This window comes from Eptatretus burgeri, chromosome 4 (genome assembly GCF_056783735.1).
Source record: "Eptatretus burgeri isolate ZD-2024b chromosome 4, Ebu_testis_v1, whole genome shotgun sequence".
NCBI classification, from domain to species: domain Eukaryota; kingdom Metazoa; phylum Chordata; class Myxini; order Myxiniformes; family Myxinidae; genus Eptatretus; species Eptatretus burgeri.
In genome coordinates, this window is record NC_140964.1 from 6,088,116 (window position 1) to 6,101,761 (window position 13,646).

The window sequence follows — 13,646 nt, forward strand, 5'->3', positions numbered from 1 at the left end:
CCGAAGGTGCAAAAGTTTCAAAACCCGAAATGTAAACGTCTGCATTTATTTTCAAAATATAATTTTGTGCGCGCGCGCGCCAAACTGCCGAGTCATCTTTAACCAAACTGCGTAGTCGAACTGCGCAGTAGTCCGGTCATGGTGTCTGAGCAGTGGCCAGCGTGGTTCAAATTGACTGTGGTTTCTGGGGCGAAGGTGATTGTTAAGAAGTATGTCAGCGGTATAAATTCGAGTGACTGTATTGGTGATTTAATCACGCAACATCTTGACAACGAATATTCTGGCCGAACGATTGCATCAATTCAGTGCATCAGCAGGGATAATTCGCAGGCTCCTCTCGATCGTGCCGATATCTAACGTAATCACCGGCGGACATAGGGCCGCAGGCTGTGTGGCGAGGCCACGGATCCCGTATGAGGGGGATAAGTGATAAATTATGCTCCATGCTTCGGGCTTTCTGATTAATATATCAATGAGTACATTCCATAATTAATAAATTAATAATTAATGAATCTGGCATACAATTTTTTTTTATACCTGACATGTTACTTTGTGCAGTGTCACAAAACTTCTGTGGAATTAATAATTAATGAATTTGCTCGCTCTAACGATTTTTCAAACCTCAATATCTCTATAAATACTTGACCAATTTTCATTCTGAAAGTTGCATTATAATCAGTGAAGAATAATCTACAGTATTATCATAATCTCCAAGAGCTAAGCCTATTTTTTTCGTTTTTTTTCTACAACCGGAAGTGAAATGTCCCCAGAGAGTGGACGGACCGGAAAATCACGTATTGCACTTACTGGTGATTCTGATGTGTTAATCCGGGTACTAAATGAACAATACATATTTAATAATTATGTCATTGGTAGTATTATCCTAGTGTATCTCTGTGAACTATTTCAATCTAAACGGTTAGTTTGGACTGTTTCGTGGTTACCTGAACTGAACATTGAGAACTTGTGGTATTATTGAGATGACCGTCACCCCCACACGGGGGTAATTTTATTTTTATGACTCCAGGACCAGTTTGATCGATTGTGAGAACGTTTTTAACCTCAAAGGTATGGTCCTTGTTAACAGTTCATGAACCCCCCCCCCCTCCTGCCCCTATGCATACAAAAAGTAAAGTGTTATGAATATATATATATATATATATATATATGTATATTTTTTTCTTGTCTGAATTGAAACTGGAGCGAAAACAGCTGGTGGTGTCCTGCTTAGTGGGTGTATGTAAACCGTCGGCTCTTACAAAGAACTAACGGGGTTTGCACAGTCCTTGAAACACTTGAAAAAAGGAAATAGCATTTTCCAGCACTGAAAAGTCTTGGAAAAATTGAAGAAATTGTGCAAAGAGAAATAATCTGACAGCTGAGATTTGGGAAGGGTAAGCAAATTCCTTGAATTTATCCATTACATCTCCACATTGTTCAGTGCAAGAGTCAGTCAAGGAGTTTCACCAGTCAGGGGTTGTGTTTCTGGAAGAACTTGTTTCCTTGTGGGTGCTGGAGATGGGTGGAGAAGATGATTTGGTAGATTGTGACAGACTGGATGGTATGTGTTGGTGACAGACTTGATAAAGGATCACGAAGTCCTTGAAACCCTCCTTCCCCTGCCCTCTCACCTCCATATCATCACTCCACCTCCTCAAATCCTCAACTGCCTTCTGCCCCCTCTCTTGCCCCCCCCTCTCCCCCAGCACCACAGAGCCTTTTCTCCTCCTCATCCAGCCCCCTCCCCAAGCTATTCTGCAATCCCCCACACTCTTTCAACAACTCTCCTTACCTCCCCCACTCCTCCCTTGTCCTACCCTCCTCCTCCCCTCCCATCCTCTGCACCCAAAACCTCATCCCCTTCCTCTTCATTAACAGTGTGGACCTCAAATATCCGGGGCCTTTGCTCAAACATTACAGATCTTTCCATACAGGTTGCCACTGACAAACCAGACATAATCTGCCTAACAGAAACTTTCCTCCCTCAAGATGTTTCTGACTCCCAAGTATCTCTCCCTGGTTACTTCCTCCTCCGGTATGACAGACCTGAGCTTCGTCCTGGTGGAGGAGTTGCTCTCTTCATCAAATACTCTATTCCTCACTCTCCATGCACTGCCCTCACTCCCCCACACTCTCAGGAATACCTCTGGCTACGGTTTCCCCTCCACTCCCACCTCATGTTTATCTGTGTACTGTACCGTCCACCAAACAGTAATGACTCCATTTACACCTCACTATCCGAAAACATGGACCAACTTCTATCTTCTCATCCGAACTCTCTCTTCCTCATATGTGGTGACTTAAATTGTCATCATGCCAGTTGGCTAGGTGTGGGTACCTCTCACCTGTCATGGCTCTTCAGCAAAAGATTCCAGCGATTCATTGGAACTGAATAAATCGGTCTATTTCCCCACCCGGACCTCAACCAACGGTGCTCCATCTCTTCTGGATCTGATTTTGACAAATTTCCCTGAAAATATCTGCTATTCTTTCTCCGCTCCAATCGGTTCTTTTGACCACATACTTGTAAAGTGGACATCTCTCTGGCTGTTATCAGAGAACCACCTCAGCGCCGTCGAGTCTGACATTTCACTCAAGCCGACTGGCAGGGTCTCCAAGCAGCCATCAAACTTCGAGACTGGTCTCCCATCGTGACTTTCTCCAACATCAACTCCTGCTGGGAATTCTTTCAAAGAAACTTGCTCTCCCTCATGCACAGATGTATCACCTCTCGTCTTCAATTGTCCTACCCTTCCTTCCCACCCATGGTTCACTGAAGCTTGTGGCGAGGCAGTTGTCCTGAAACAACTTGCCTTTGCCTCATGGAAAGCAAACCCAACTCAGGGTAATCTCAGTTCCTTCCATAAAGCTCAGAACATGTGTATCTACCCTCAGGAGAGCCAGAAAACAACATCTTTTGAAGCTTAAGTCTGAACTTTCAAACCTCTCTCCCTCCTCAAAATCCTGGTGGCATCTAATCAAATCTGTTTCTGGTGTTTGTTCCCCCTCCATCCCTTCCATCCCTTCCATCCCCTCCCTTACTTCAAATGGCCGCACTGCTGATACCGCACGTGAAAAGGCTGAATGCCTAAACTCGGTGTTTGCATCAAAATCTTGTGTCTGAAACCCATCGCTTTCTGTACCCACCTTTTCCAGTCACACCCAACTGTCCCTGGACTCCGTGTCCTTTTCCTCTGACAAGGTGGAGAGCTTGCTGCCAAATCTCGACTCAGATTCTGCAACCGGTCCAGACGGCATCAGCCCACGTACCCTAAAAGCTTGCTCCTCTGCTCTTGCTCACCCTCTCTCTGTTCTCTTCACCCTCTCATTTGCTCAAGGGCATCTGCTATCCACTTTGAAATCAGCAAAGCAAATATTACTGCCCTGTACAAAAAATGGGCTGAAACAGATCCCTGCAACTGTAGACCAATCAGCCTTCTCCAAATCATCAGCAAGGTTATGAAATCCATCATCGCTTCAGACATTAAATCCTTCCTCTTTGCCAATGGCCTGATTTCCGATCATCAATTTGGTTTTAGACCAGGTCACTCTATCCTGGATATGCTGCTTCTGCTCTCCCAACAATGGATGGAGATCCTTAATGCCAGACATGAAATCAGAGCCATATCCCAGGACATATAGCAAGCCTTCGATACGGTCTGGCACCCTGCCCTTTTCACCAAACTCTTCCGATGGTATCCAAAGCCATCTCCACTCATGGCTCGCAGACTTCCTCTCCTGTCGCAGTCACCGTGTGGCCCTAAATGGAGTTCTTTCATCCCCTCTTCCTGTCCAGGCTGGAGTTCCTCAAGGCAGCGTTCTGGGCCCTGTTCTTTTTCTGGTTTTCATGAATGATCTATCCGACTCTCTGCAAAATCCTCTTCATCTCTTTGCTGATGACTCCTCCCTCTGCTGTGCCATCTGTCATCCCTCAGACCAGCAAGCAGCAGCTTCTTCGTTCTCTGCAGATCTGGATAAAATCACAAACTGGTCCAACACGTGGAACATGTCTTTCAATCCGGACGAATCTCACACTCTTACTATGTCTCTCTGAAAGGACCGTTTGGACCCCCCCCCCCCACCCCTCCCCAAATCTACTTTCTCAACAATCCTCTGGAAGAAGCCCTACTTTTCAAGCTTCTGGGTCTCACTCTCTGCCATGATCTTTCCTGGGAAAGCCACATTTCCAACCTGTCCTCCAAAGACATTCGCCGAATGGGCATCCTCCGTCATGCAAAGTCCTTCCTCGGCCCACTTGAGCTCTTGACCACATACAAAGCTTTTGTCCGCAGTCTGGAGTACTGCTCGACCTCCTCGGCTAGTACTCCCTCCTCTCACCTTTCTCGGCTTCACGCTGTGGAAACCAAGGCATTTCGGATCATTGGTATCTTCCGTGGTGAGGCTGAGTCTGGGCCTCTCACTTTCACCACAGGCAGGTCTGTGGTCTTTCTGTCTTTTACCGTCTCCTGTCCAGTCTCGCCCCCCCCCATACTTTTCTGCATGGTGTTCAAGGTCCACCAGCAACCCCCTTTTGGTAAAACTACCAAAATCACTGCTCACCTTCACTCTTTCATTCCTCTTTTTTTTTTCCAGCCTTTGGAATAAACTCCCACACTTTTCAATCCCATTCTTCCTTCCAGGTCTTCAAAACGGCTGTTCACCACCACCTTTCATCTTCCCCCATCCAAGGCAATGATCTTTTCTACCCCCATAATCCATCCCAAACCCACCTCCTTCAAATTCCATACCTTCCTTCCCAAAAGTTCCCTGTCATTTAAGGTCCTGAAAGTCCCTGTGTTGTCCATCTTGTATACCCCATCCCTCTCCCTTCCACAGATCTCCTAATGTCTCTGTTCCCCACTGTTTTGTCCATCCCTCTTCCACCCCTCTTGTCTCCTGCTCCCCTTGTGTGTTGTGTGTTAGCTCTCATATAAGCCTCAACAATGTATATAACAAGCTCGAATGAGCTAAGATCCTCGTCCTCTTAATGATGACGTCATAAAAAGGAATATGATGTCATTGTGATGTATCAGGTTTGCGATAAATTGTCTGTGCTAATGCCCGGCTTGATTCCCGCAGACAAAATTCAAACAGCTTGCCTAGTTTCGGAGATAATGGTATAGGCGATTTCCATTAGGGGCGATATTATGACGTCAACTTTTTTTCTAGAAAGAATTTCCAAAATCGGAGATGGTTACTGCCTGTGCGTGGGCTTTCTGCATATACGTACATGGCAAGTTTCACGAAGATCCGATGAAAACTCTGGGTTGTGAAACAAAAAATAGGAATGATGTCATAAAAATTGATATGATGTCATAGTGATGTATCATATGTGCGGTTATTCATCTCTGCTAATGCCCTGTTTGATTCCCGCAAACAGAATTCAAAAAGCTTGCCTAGTTTCGGAGAGAATTTTTTAGGCGATTTCCATTAGCGGAGATATTTTGACGTCATAACTTTTATTTCTGGGAGGAATTTTCAAAATCGGAGATGGTTACTGTCTGCGCAGGGTATTTTTACATATATATATATATATATATGCCAAGTTTCAGGAAGTATCAATGAAAACTGTAGGCTGTGAAACAAATGAAACAAAAAAATGTCAAAAATAGGAATGACGTCATAAAAATTGATATGACGTCATAGTGATGTATCATATGTGCGGTAATTCATCTCTGCTAATGCCCTGTTCGATTCCCGCAAACAATTCAAAAAGCTTGCCTAGTTTCGGAGATAATTTTTTTAGGCGATTTCCATTTGCGGAGATATATTGACATCAATACTTTTTTTCTCGGAGAAATATTCTCAATCGGAGATCGTTACTGACTGCGCAGGGTATTTTTACATATATACGCCAAGTTTCAGGAAGTTTCGATGAAAAGTGTCGGCTGTGAAAAAGTCCACAAGAACAACAACGTGAGTAAGACTTGGAGATCCTCCATGAGGATCTAAAAAGCAGTTTAGAGCCAAAAGTGTGTCGCCATCCTCGACAGCCTACCTCACCTTGTAAGAAGATCTGAACTTGACCAAGTTCAAATGGGCTCATAAGGAACTTCTCTGCAAGGAATTCCAAGGGTGTAACCATCTCATGATGGAAGTCCATGTGTAAACATCTGTGCATTGCCTTGGACTGGCTGTACCGTTCAAAACCACAGACCTTGTTGCAGGCAAATTTTGAATGGTTGCATTGATCTTGGGCCAGGAGATTGTACTTTGTTCCACAAGGAACTGTCCTTGTGCAGAATATTTTGTACAGGCAAAAAAAAAAACGCTTTCAAAATGAAGATTTTGTTTTTTGTTTTTTATGATATAAGGCTCATGGAGGAATGAGCAGCATAATGACCTGGAGACATCAGTGCACTTTTTACTTGGATTCTAAGAACATTAGGAGACATCAGACACCAAACAGTATTTGGGATTTTATTTGGGATCACAGCACCATGAACGATGCATTCAGATGGAATTGCTGAATGGGCAAAGCAAAACTTGATTCAATCATATAAAGAAGGTGCCACACTTAAAAAAAAATTACTTTCTCAATTATTCTTGTTGAATCCATCTTTTTAATTCCTGAAAATTTGCATGACCGAATATCACGACTACTTTATCCCGGCAGGCTCGCATTAAAGCCAAGCCCATGGCATCTTTGAGCACATTCCTTGCACACGGGAGTCATCAGATCAACGAACCTGGAGTATACCCTCAGCAACCTTTCCATCAACCGGTGTACATGCCGACACTGTATGGACAGTACCCATTGTATGGAATGTTGACTCAACCATGGTCCCCGGCAGCCACTTACTACGACACACACTTGGTATCTACCTGCACGTTTATGCAAACGATTTGTGTAGTTTTATGATCTCCCACAGGTTTTTAATTCACAAACTTACTTTTTGATTTATTGAGTATTTTGCTGGCATACTCTGCCTCTCATTTGTTGCTAGAACTCGTTTCCAAGGACGACCTTCCTCAATGGTTTTCCTACCCCTGGGCACTTCAAGCATGGGCAGCAATCGCAGCACAGGCCCTTCATTGTGCGTGGCAGGTGAGATGCTAATGAGAGAGAGTTAACACATGTCATGTTGAATGCTTTGTAAGTGCTTGTCTTTTAAGTTATTTTGTTGAAAGTTTACTTGCATTGCTTGCTCTACCAGTTTCTCCACATTTCCCCACCCCTTCCATCGAGTTAAGCTTTCCATATACACACAAGGAAATTAGCCAATACTTCCAGGTACCTCATTCCCATTTGAACTTATCCATGGTTTCTGCTGCCACTACCTTTTCCAGGGAGACCATTCCATGCTTTAACTACTCTCTGAGTAAAAGTCCCCTGCCTTATTACCATCTTGACTCTCTTCTTTACTCTCAGGCTATGGCCCTGGTCCTATCACTGTCTACATTGCTGAATTATTCTTCTGAATTTATTTTGTCTACACCATTCATTAACATCTCTATCATCTCACCTCAAAACCACCTCCTTTCTAGTATATAAAGCCCTGTCTCCTTCAGCTGCTCCTCACAGCTGAGTCTAGCTCGGCCTGGAGTCGATCTAGTAGCCCTGTGCTGAACCCTCTAGCAGCTATGTCCTTCCTGATTTGTGGTGACCAAAACTGCATGCAATGGTCAAGATGTGGCCCTCACTAAATTCCTGTACAATGTTAAAACCACCACCTTTTGATTTTAAACATGATCCCCCTCTGAAGACAACCTAAACCCATCGTTGCTTTACCTGTAGCTGCCTGCTTACCTCCCATATCTAATACCACCCCCAGATCCTTCTCCTGTATGACACACTCTAAAATTACCCCTTGCATCCTGTAATATCTATTTTCATTGTTATTTCCCATCCCCAACACCTTACACTTGCTCAGGTTAAGTTACATCTGCCAATCTTTTGCCCAATCTATGCAAGTATCAATACTCTCCTGAATCCGATCACCACGCCCTCTGCTATCCACCTCACCTCCAAGCTTTGTGTCATCTGCAAATTTGGAAAGCTTGCTCTTTACCCCATTATCCAAATCGTTAATGTAAATTAGGAATAACCAGCAAATGCAACCCGTCGCTTCACTGATGGGGATAGATAAAGGAGGGGAGGGAGTAAGGAGTGGAGGGGTAGGGAGTGATGGGGAGGGGGGGGGTAGCAAGGAGGGGTTGGGGAGTGAGGAGGGTTGGTGCAAGGGAAGTCAGTGTGGGGAGGGTCTGTCCGGACACGTGTGGAGATGACTACCGCCCGGACATAATCACCATCCGGATAAGTGCAGAGATGACCACCGTCCATGTACGTTCGGAGGAAGAGAGATAGAGATATTAGAATGATGAGTGAAGAGGGGGAGGATTCTGGCAGATGTTGTCCAGTTTAACGGCATACACAATGATGAATTGCCCTGCTTGTGAAACACCAGGATGACAGTTTATAGCTGGGTCATAATTCGAACCCAGACTACACAGCTTTGAGCGAGTGTGCGTACCTTTATCGGCTATCCTGCCGTGATGTTCACGAAACATTTCATTTTTTTTTTTTCATTTCTTCTTTTTCTATTCATCTCTGCTGAAGTGATGGGTCTTGTAATGAAAGAATAACATAGAAAAAGGGGAAATTGCACATTTTCAGCGAGCCAGACATCACCCAATACACTGCAGTGGGGCCAACGCAGGCAAGTGCCTCCTGAACTTTGTTCAAGTCAATCGACATACAGTATTCAATGACAGTGCGTATATTGTCGAGTGCTGGCCAAGTGGCTTTAGTACTCCAACGAAACAGTTGATTAGGACGGACACTCACGCACGCACACTTTTTTTTCCTCCCTCTTTATTACAAAGAAAGCTCCAATTTTACATGGTGAAGGGTGTTCACACAGCAATCAAAAATAGACAAGAAAGAGGAAGGGGTAACTAAAGAAGCAATAACTATAAATTAATTATTAAAGCACCATCAGCTATATCACATAAAGATTGTTTAGCACACGACCGTTCTTCAAACAAGACAGGATCATGAGTTTCAAACTCAAAACGGACACGAGACGCGACCAATGCTTTAAAAACAAAACTTCATCAGCAAAAATGTCATTGTTCTGCAGTTTACGTTTTCTTGACAAATAAATGGCAAGTTTTGCCTCAACTCAAGAAGTTTGCTTCAAGACATTCACTTTCACACTGATGAAAGATATTAAAACCGAGCACCTGAATAACGTGTGATCAAAATTTTAAAAGCGGGGCCTACCTTGAACATTCAACAAAAGTATGAAAAACTGTCTCAGAGGTGGGGGTGGGGGGGAGGGGGGTCGCAAAAAGGGCACATCTGAGTGAACAGGACACATGCGATGGGACAAAACGTTGCATGGTAAGAAGTTGTGTGCCAGCCACCATTGTAGATCTCCTGAGCGCTTGACGATGGGTTCTTTGTACATCCCGTGCCATTTTATTGTTGCAGAAGGTCGACTTGAAGCAGTGCTCGCCAACGAGCTTGCGGGTTTGCGAGGAAAAAGGGTAATAACACAGACCATACACTGATGATTTCTCCATCCGATTAAAAGATATAAAACCTTGAAACAAAATTAAAAGAGTTGGAAAAGGACATTGGGGTAAAGGGATGGCAGCTTCAATGTCTGGGTCCCATTTTAACCCAGTTTGCTTAAAAATTCGTAAAATCACAGAGAAAATTCCACCAATAACTGAGACGGACCTCACACTGGTGGCTACGGCAACGTCAGCAGCTGGCTTCCATCTATCTTCTGTAAAACAGAGGGACGAATGTTATATCCACTCGCTTCATGTCAAGAAGAAAAAGCTCATCACCATAGCCAAGTTTACCAGCTTGCCTGAGCAAGCAGTGGGTGGAGGCTTTCCATTGGACGTCAGAGTATGGAAGCCTTTGTACAGAAAGGAGGCAAAAAGCCATCACTTTACTTGTCACATCTATTAGCCCATGTCCACCTTTCACGATGGGCAGGCTTCATATTCCAGGCCTGAGCCAATACTCCCCCCCTCCCCCCCAGAAGAAAATCCATAAAAATGTTCTGAAGTTTTTGAGTAAAAAACCTGGGGCCTGTAGTGCCTTAAAACTGTGCCATGGCATTGATGCCGCAAGGTTATTAATGACCAGAGTACAACATTGGAAGAAAAGCTGCCTTAATTGTCCCCTCCATTTTAACAACCGCTGCTCAGTATTGGCAATCAACAATTCCCAGTTATTTGAAATATAATCCTGAGTTCCAAGGAAGACACCTAGGTCGTGTATTACTTCATGTGTCCACTCAAGCTGCCCTGGCAGGGCCGGAGGGGGGGGGGGGATTCCATTTTGTGGACCCAAGTAAAAAGCCTTGCTCTTTTACCATTTAACTTTTGTTGAGCTACCCAAGCTAAATTAATTGATGGACTCAACCAACACACAAATATCATCGGAGTGCACAACTGCGCAGAGATCATCCACGTAAGCAATGTTTCTTTCGGGATTTCTAAACGGCAGGGGATAAAACCCATGTAGCCGTGTGCGTAAACGGATCAGTAAAGGTTCAATTGAAAGAGAATATATATAAGACCAGACGGGGGCACCATTGATGAATACCCCTGGTAACAGAGAAATGCTGACTTAAGATGCTATTTACCTTGAGCAGACTAAAAATATTATTTGCAATAATGGATATGACAAATTTATATTCTCCCCAAAACCAAACCCCCATAAAATAGTCAAGAGATGAGAATGATCAATCGTGTCAAAGGCTTTTTCTTGGTCTACAAACACCATACCAGCATTTCTTTCATCAGCAATACAAATATCGATCACGTCACGTACAATGAAAATACTATCATGTATTGTCCTTGTAGGAATACAATAGGATTGATCGGAGTGCACAATCTCCCCAATCAGGGGTTTGAGGCGGTTGGCAAGGATTTTTGAGAATATTTTATAGTCTGTGTAGAGGAGCGAAATTGGACACCAATTCTTAAGTTGCCAGATGTCTCCTTTCTTTGGTGTGAGGGCAAGTATAGCCCTATGGCAGCTGAGTGGGAACAAGCCTGACTGCAGGCTATGAATTAAAAGGTGAAGCATTTCAGTTCCCAACAAGTCCCAGAAGGCCTTGTAGAACTCTGCAGGGATTCCATCGAGCCCAGAAGCTTTCCCCGTGGGCAAAGTTTGCAAAGCGGTAAAAAGTTCCTCGAATCACTTTTTGTCAAGTTGTTTACATGCAGACTCGGAGAAGGTGGACAAAGAGTGGTTAAATCATGAATCGTGTCTTTTTTGTGTGTGTGTGTGTGTGTGTTCTTGGCACAATTCAAGTCAGAGAAATCTTGCTTTGTCAAGCTTCTGATGTCTTTTGGATCAGGAGTTGCTCGACCTCCTTGTGCCTGCAGCGAGGTTATCTGCTGGCTTCTCTTTGTTCGCATTTCCGAAGCAAAGAAACTTGGAAGGAGTCTCAATGAAGCTGAAGTTCTCCATTCGTAATCTTACGAGAGCCCCTCAAACCTGCTATATGCAGAGTTGAGCGAGGAGGGCTATTTTCTTTGCTAGTAGAGAACTAGTTCTTTCAGCACTGGGAGTTGGAAGGCTTGACTGTGGAGACAATATTTCTTTGGCGATAAGAGACTGCAGCGCAGATTCATCTTTTGTACAAAAGGAGCTATATTGCTGGCAAAAGGTCCTAATATGGGTTTTCACATTGTTCCACCATTGTGTGAGGCAAGAGAAGGAAGGCTTCCGCATCAGTCGAGTTTTCCAAAAGGCTCGAAAGGCAATAGGAAAAGCATTGTCTTTCAAGAGGCTCACTTTGAAGGTCCAGTGGGTGGCATTGCGATTACAGAATGTGAAGAACAACCATGTGGTGGTCCGAAAGACCACTCGGGACGACGTCAACTTCGTCACACGGACACATGAACGGACCGGGAGAGAGGGGGAAAGACGCATGCCACACTGTCGGCAACCAAAAATCGCAGGGGCCGACGGAATTTTCTCTGAATTACTTAAAAACCCCAGAGAAAAGGGTCGTACCTGGTTGTCTGCCCTTCTCTTTACTGCTGTCCACCAAACATGGCAAATTCCTGCATCCTAGAAGAAGCCTAATGTTATTGCCATCCGAAAAACTGGTAAGCCAGCAGACTCGCCCTGCAACTTCTGCCCTATTGTCCTCCCATCAATGACAAGAAAGCTCATGGAGAGGGCCCCACTTTCGTCTGCTCAAGGTGAATAGCCTCTCCCATTTAACCCCCACCCTCGAGGCCTTCCTACCTGATGAGCAAGGGGGCTTTTGGCCTGGCTGCAGTTCCTGTGATCAGGTTCTTGCCTTCTCCACCATCATCGAGGCTGATTTTCAGAAAAAAAACAAAAGATTGCAACCGCCTAGGTGGACCTGTCATCAGTTGATGACAGTCTGCCGCCGTGGGCTCCTCGGTCTCGAAAGTCTTCCGCTATCAGCAGATAATCAGATTGCTGTTGGTATTCCTTGGGGACCAAAAAATCCGTGTTGGCCTCAACAGCAAAATCAGGCATGTTCGAACACTAAATGATGGCCTCCCTCAAGGATCTGTTCTGGCCCCTGCCCTCTTTAACATCTGTTAGTGACCTGCCAACGGCGCCCTCCTTCAAACTCGCCGATGCTGATATCGCACACGTAGCACAGGGACCCAACCTAAAATCTGTCGGGAACCAACTCACCCGAGATCTGGCCATACTGGAGGAGTATTTAAACAAATGGAAGCTCCACCCAAACCCCAACAAAACAGCCGTCTCCACCCACCATCTTCTCAATCGCACAGCAAATGCAAAGATTGATGTGACATTTTGCAGGATGAAAGTTGAAAATGTCCATTATCCTAAATACCTTAGGGTTATTTTCGACCGGACACTGACCTTCAAAGAAGACCTGCAAATATGCAAGGAGAAGTTCAGTGCACGGGTAAACCTCATCCGGAAACTGGTCGGAACATCGTGGGGAGCTGGCGTTAACACCTTATGCACGACAACGTTCGCCCTCATATACTCAGCGGCAGAGTATTTCATGCCCATACGAAGGCCATCAACATTCAGTTAAATGCCGTGGTGAAAACGGTGTCTGGAACCCTCAAGCCAACAAAGACTGGCTTACTATTCTCTGGAACATTGCTCCGCCAGCCATCGGTAGGGATGTGCTATCACCCCGATACATCAGCCGCATTTTGGCTCCCGAAATTTCACCCCAGTACCTATTCACTGAACATATGTGCTGCTGCCTCAAGTCCTGAAAACCACCATGCAACCGTGCCGAGTTCCTTACCGGAGACCATCAAAGCGAAGCCGACTTGTGGAGGACCAGCTGGGAGGCTGCCACTGCTCCTAATAAACATATTGTACATGATCCAACCATTCCTCCACCCGGTTTCACACTCCCACGTAGGCAATGGACAGCCCTCAACAGGCTCTGTACTGGACAGGGCCTTTGCGGTAGTACCCTCCACCGATGGAGGATGAGGTCGGATGCACTCTTTGACTGCGGAGTAGTTCAGATGATGGAGCACATCACGTCACACTGTCCCTTACGGAAGTTATCGGGAGGAATTTTAGCTCTCCACCAACTCACCCATGAGGCAGCCACATGGCTGCAGAACCTGGACATTAAACTTTAGCACAATCCATATTGGCCATATGCAATAAGAAGAAGAAGGAGGAG

At 45.0% G+C, this 13,646-nt stretch overlaps 1 protein-coding gene across 4 annotated transcripts in view; it reads left to right on the top strand.

Moving 5' to 3' along the window:
• The window catches only part of LOC147027392 (la-related protein 4-like), an 86,610-nt gene that overhangs the window by 43,384 nt on the left and 29,580 nt on the right, over positions 1-13,646 (top strand). For all 4 annotated transcript variants that reach the window (XM_085876749.1, XM_085876751.1, XM_085876750.1 and 1 more), the window contains 2 exons: positions 6,617-6,817; positions 6,948-7,048. In XM_085876749.1, coding sequence (XP_085732875.1) covers positions 6,617-6,817; positions 6,948-7,048 — 302 coding nt within the window. The remainder of the gene's footprint in view (positions 1-6,616; positions 6,818-6,947; positions 7,049-13,646) is intronic.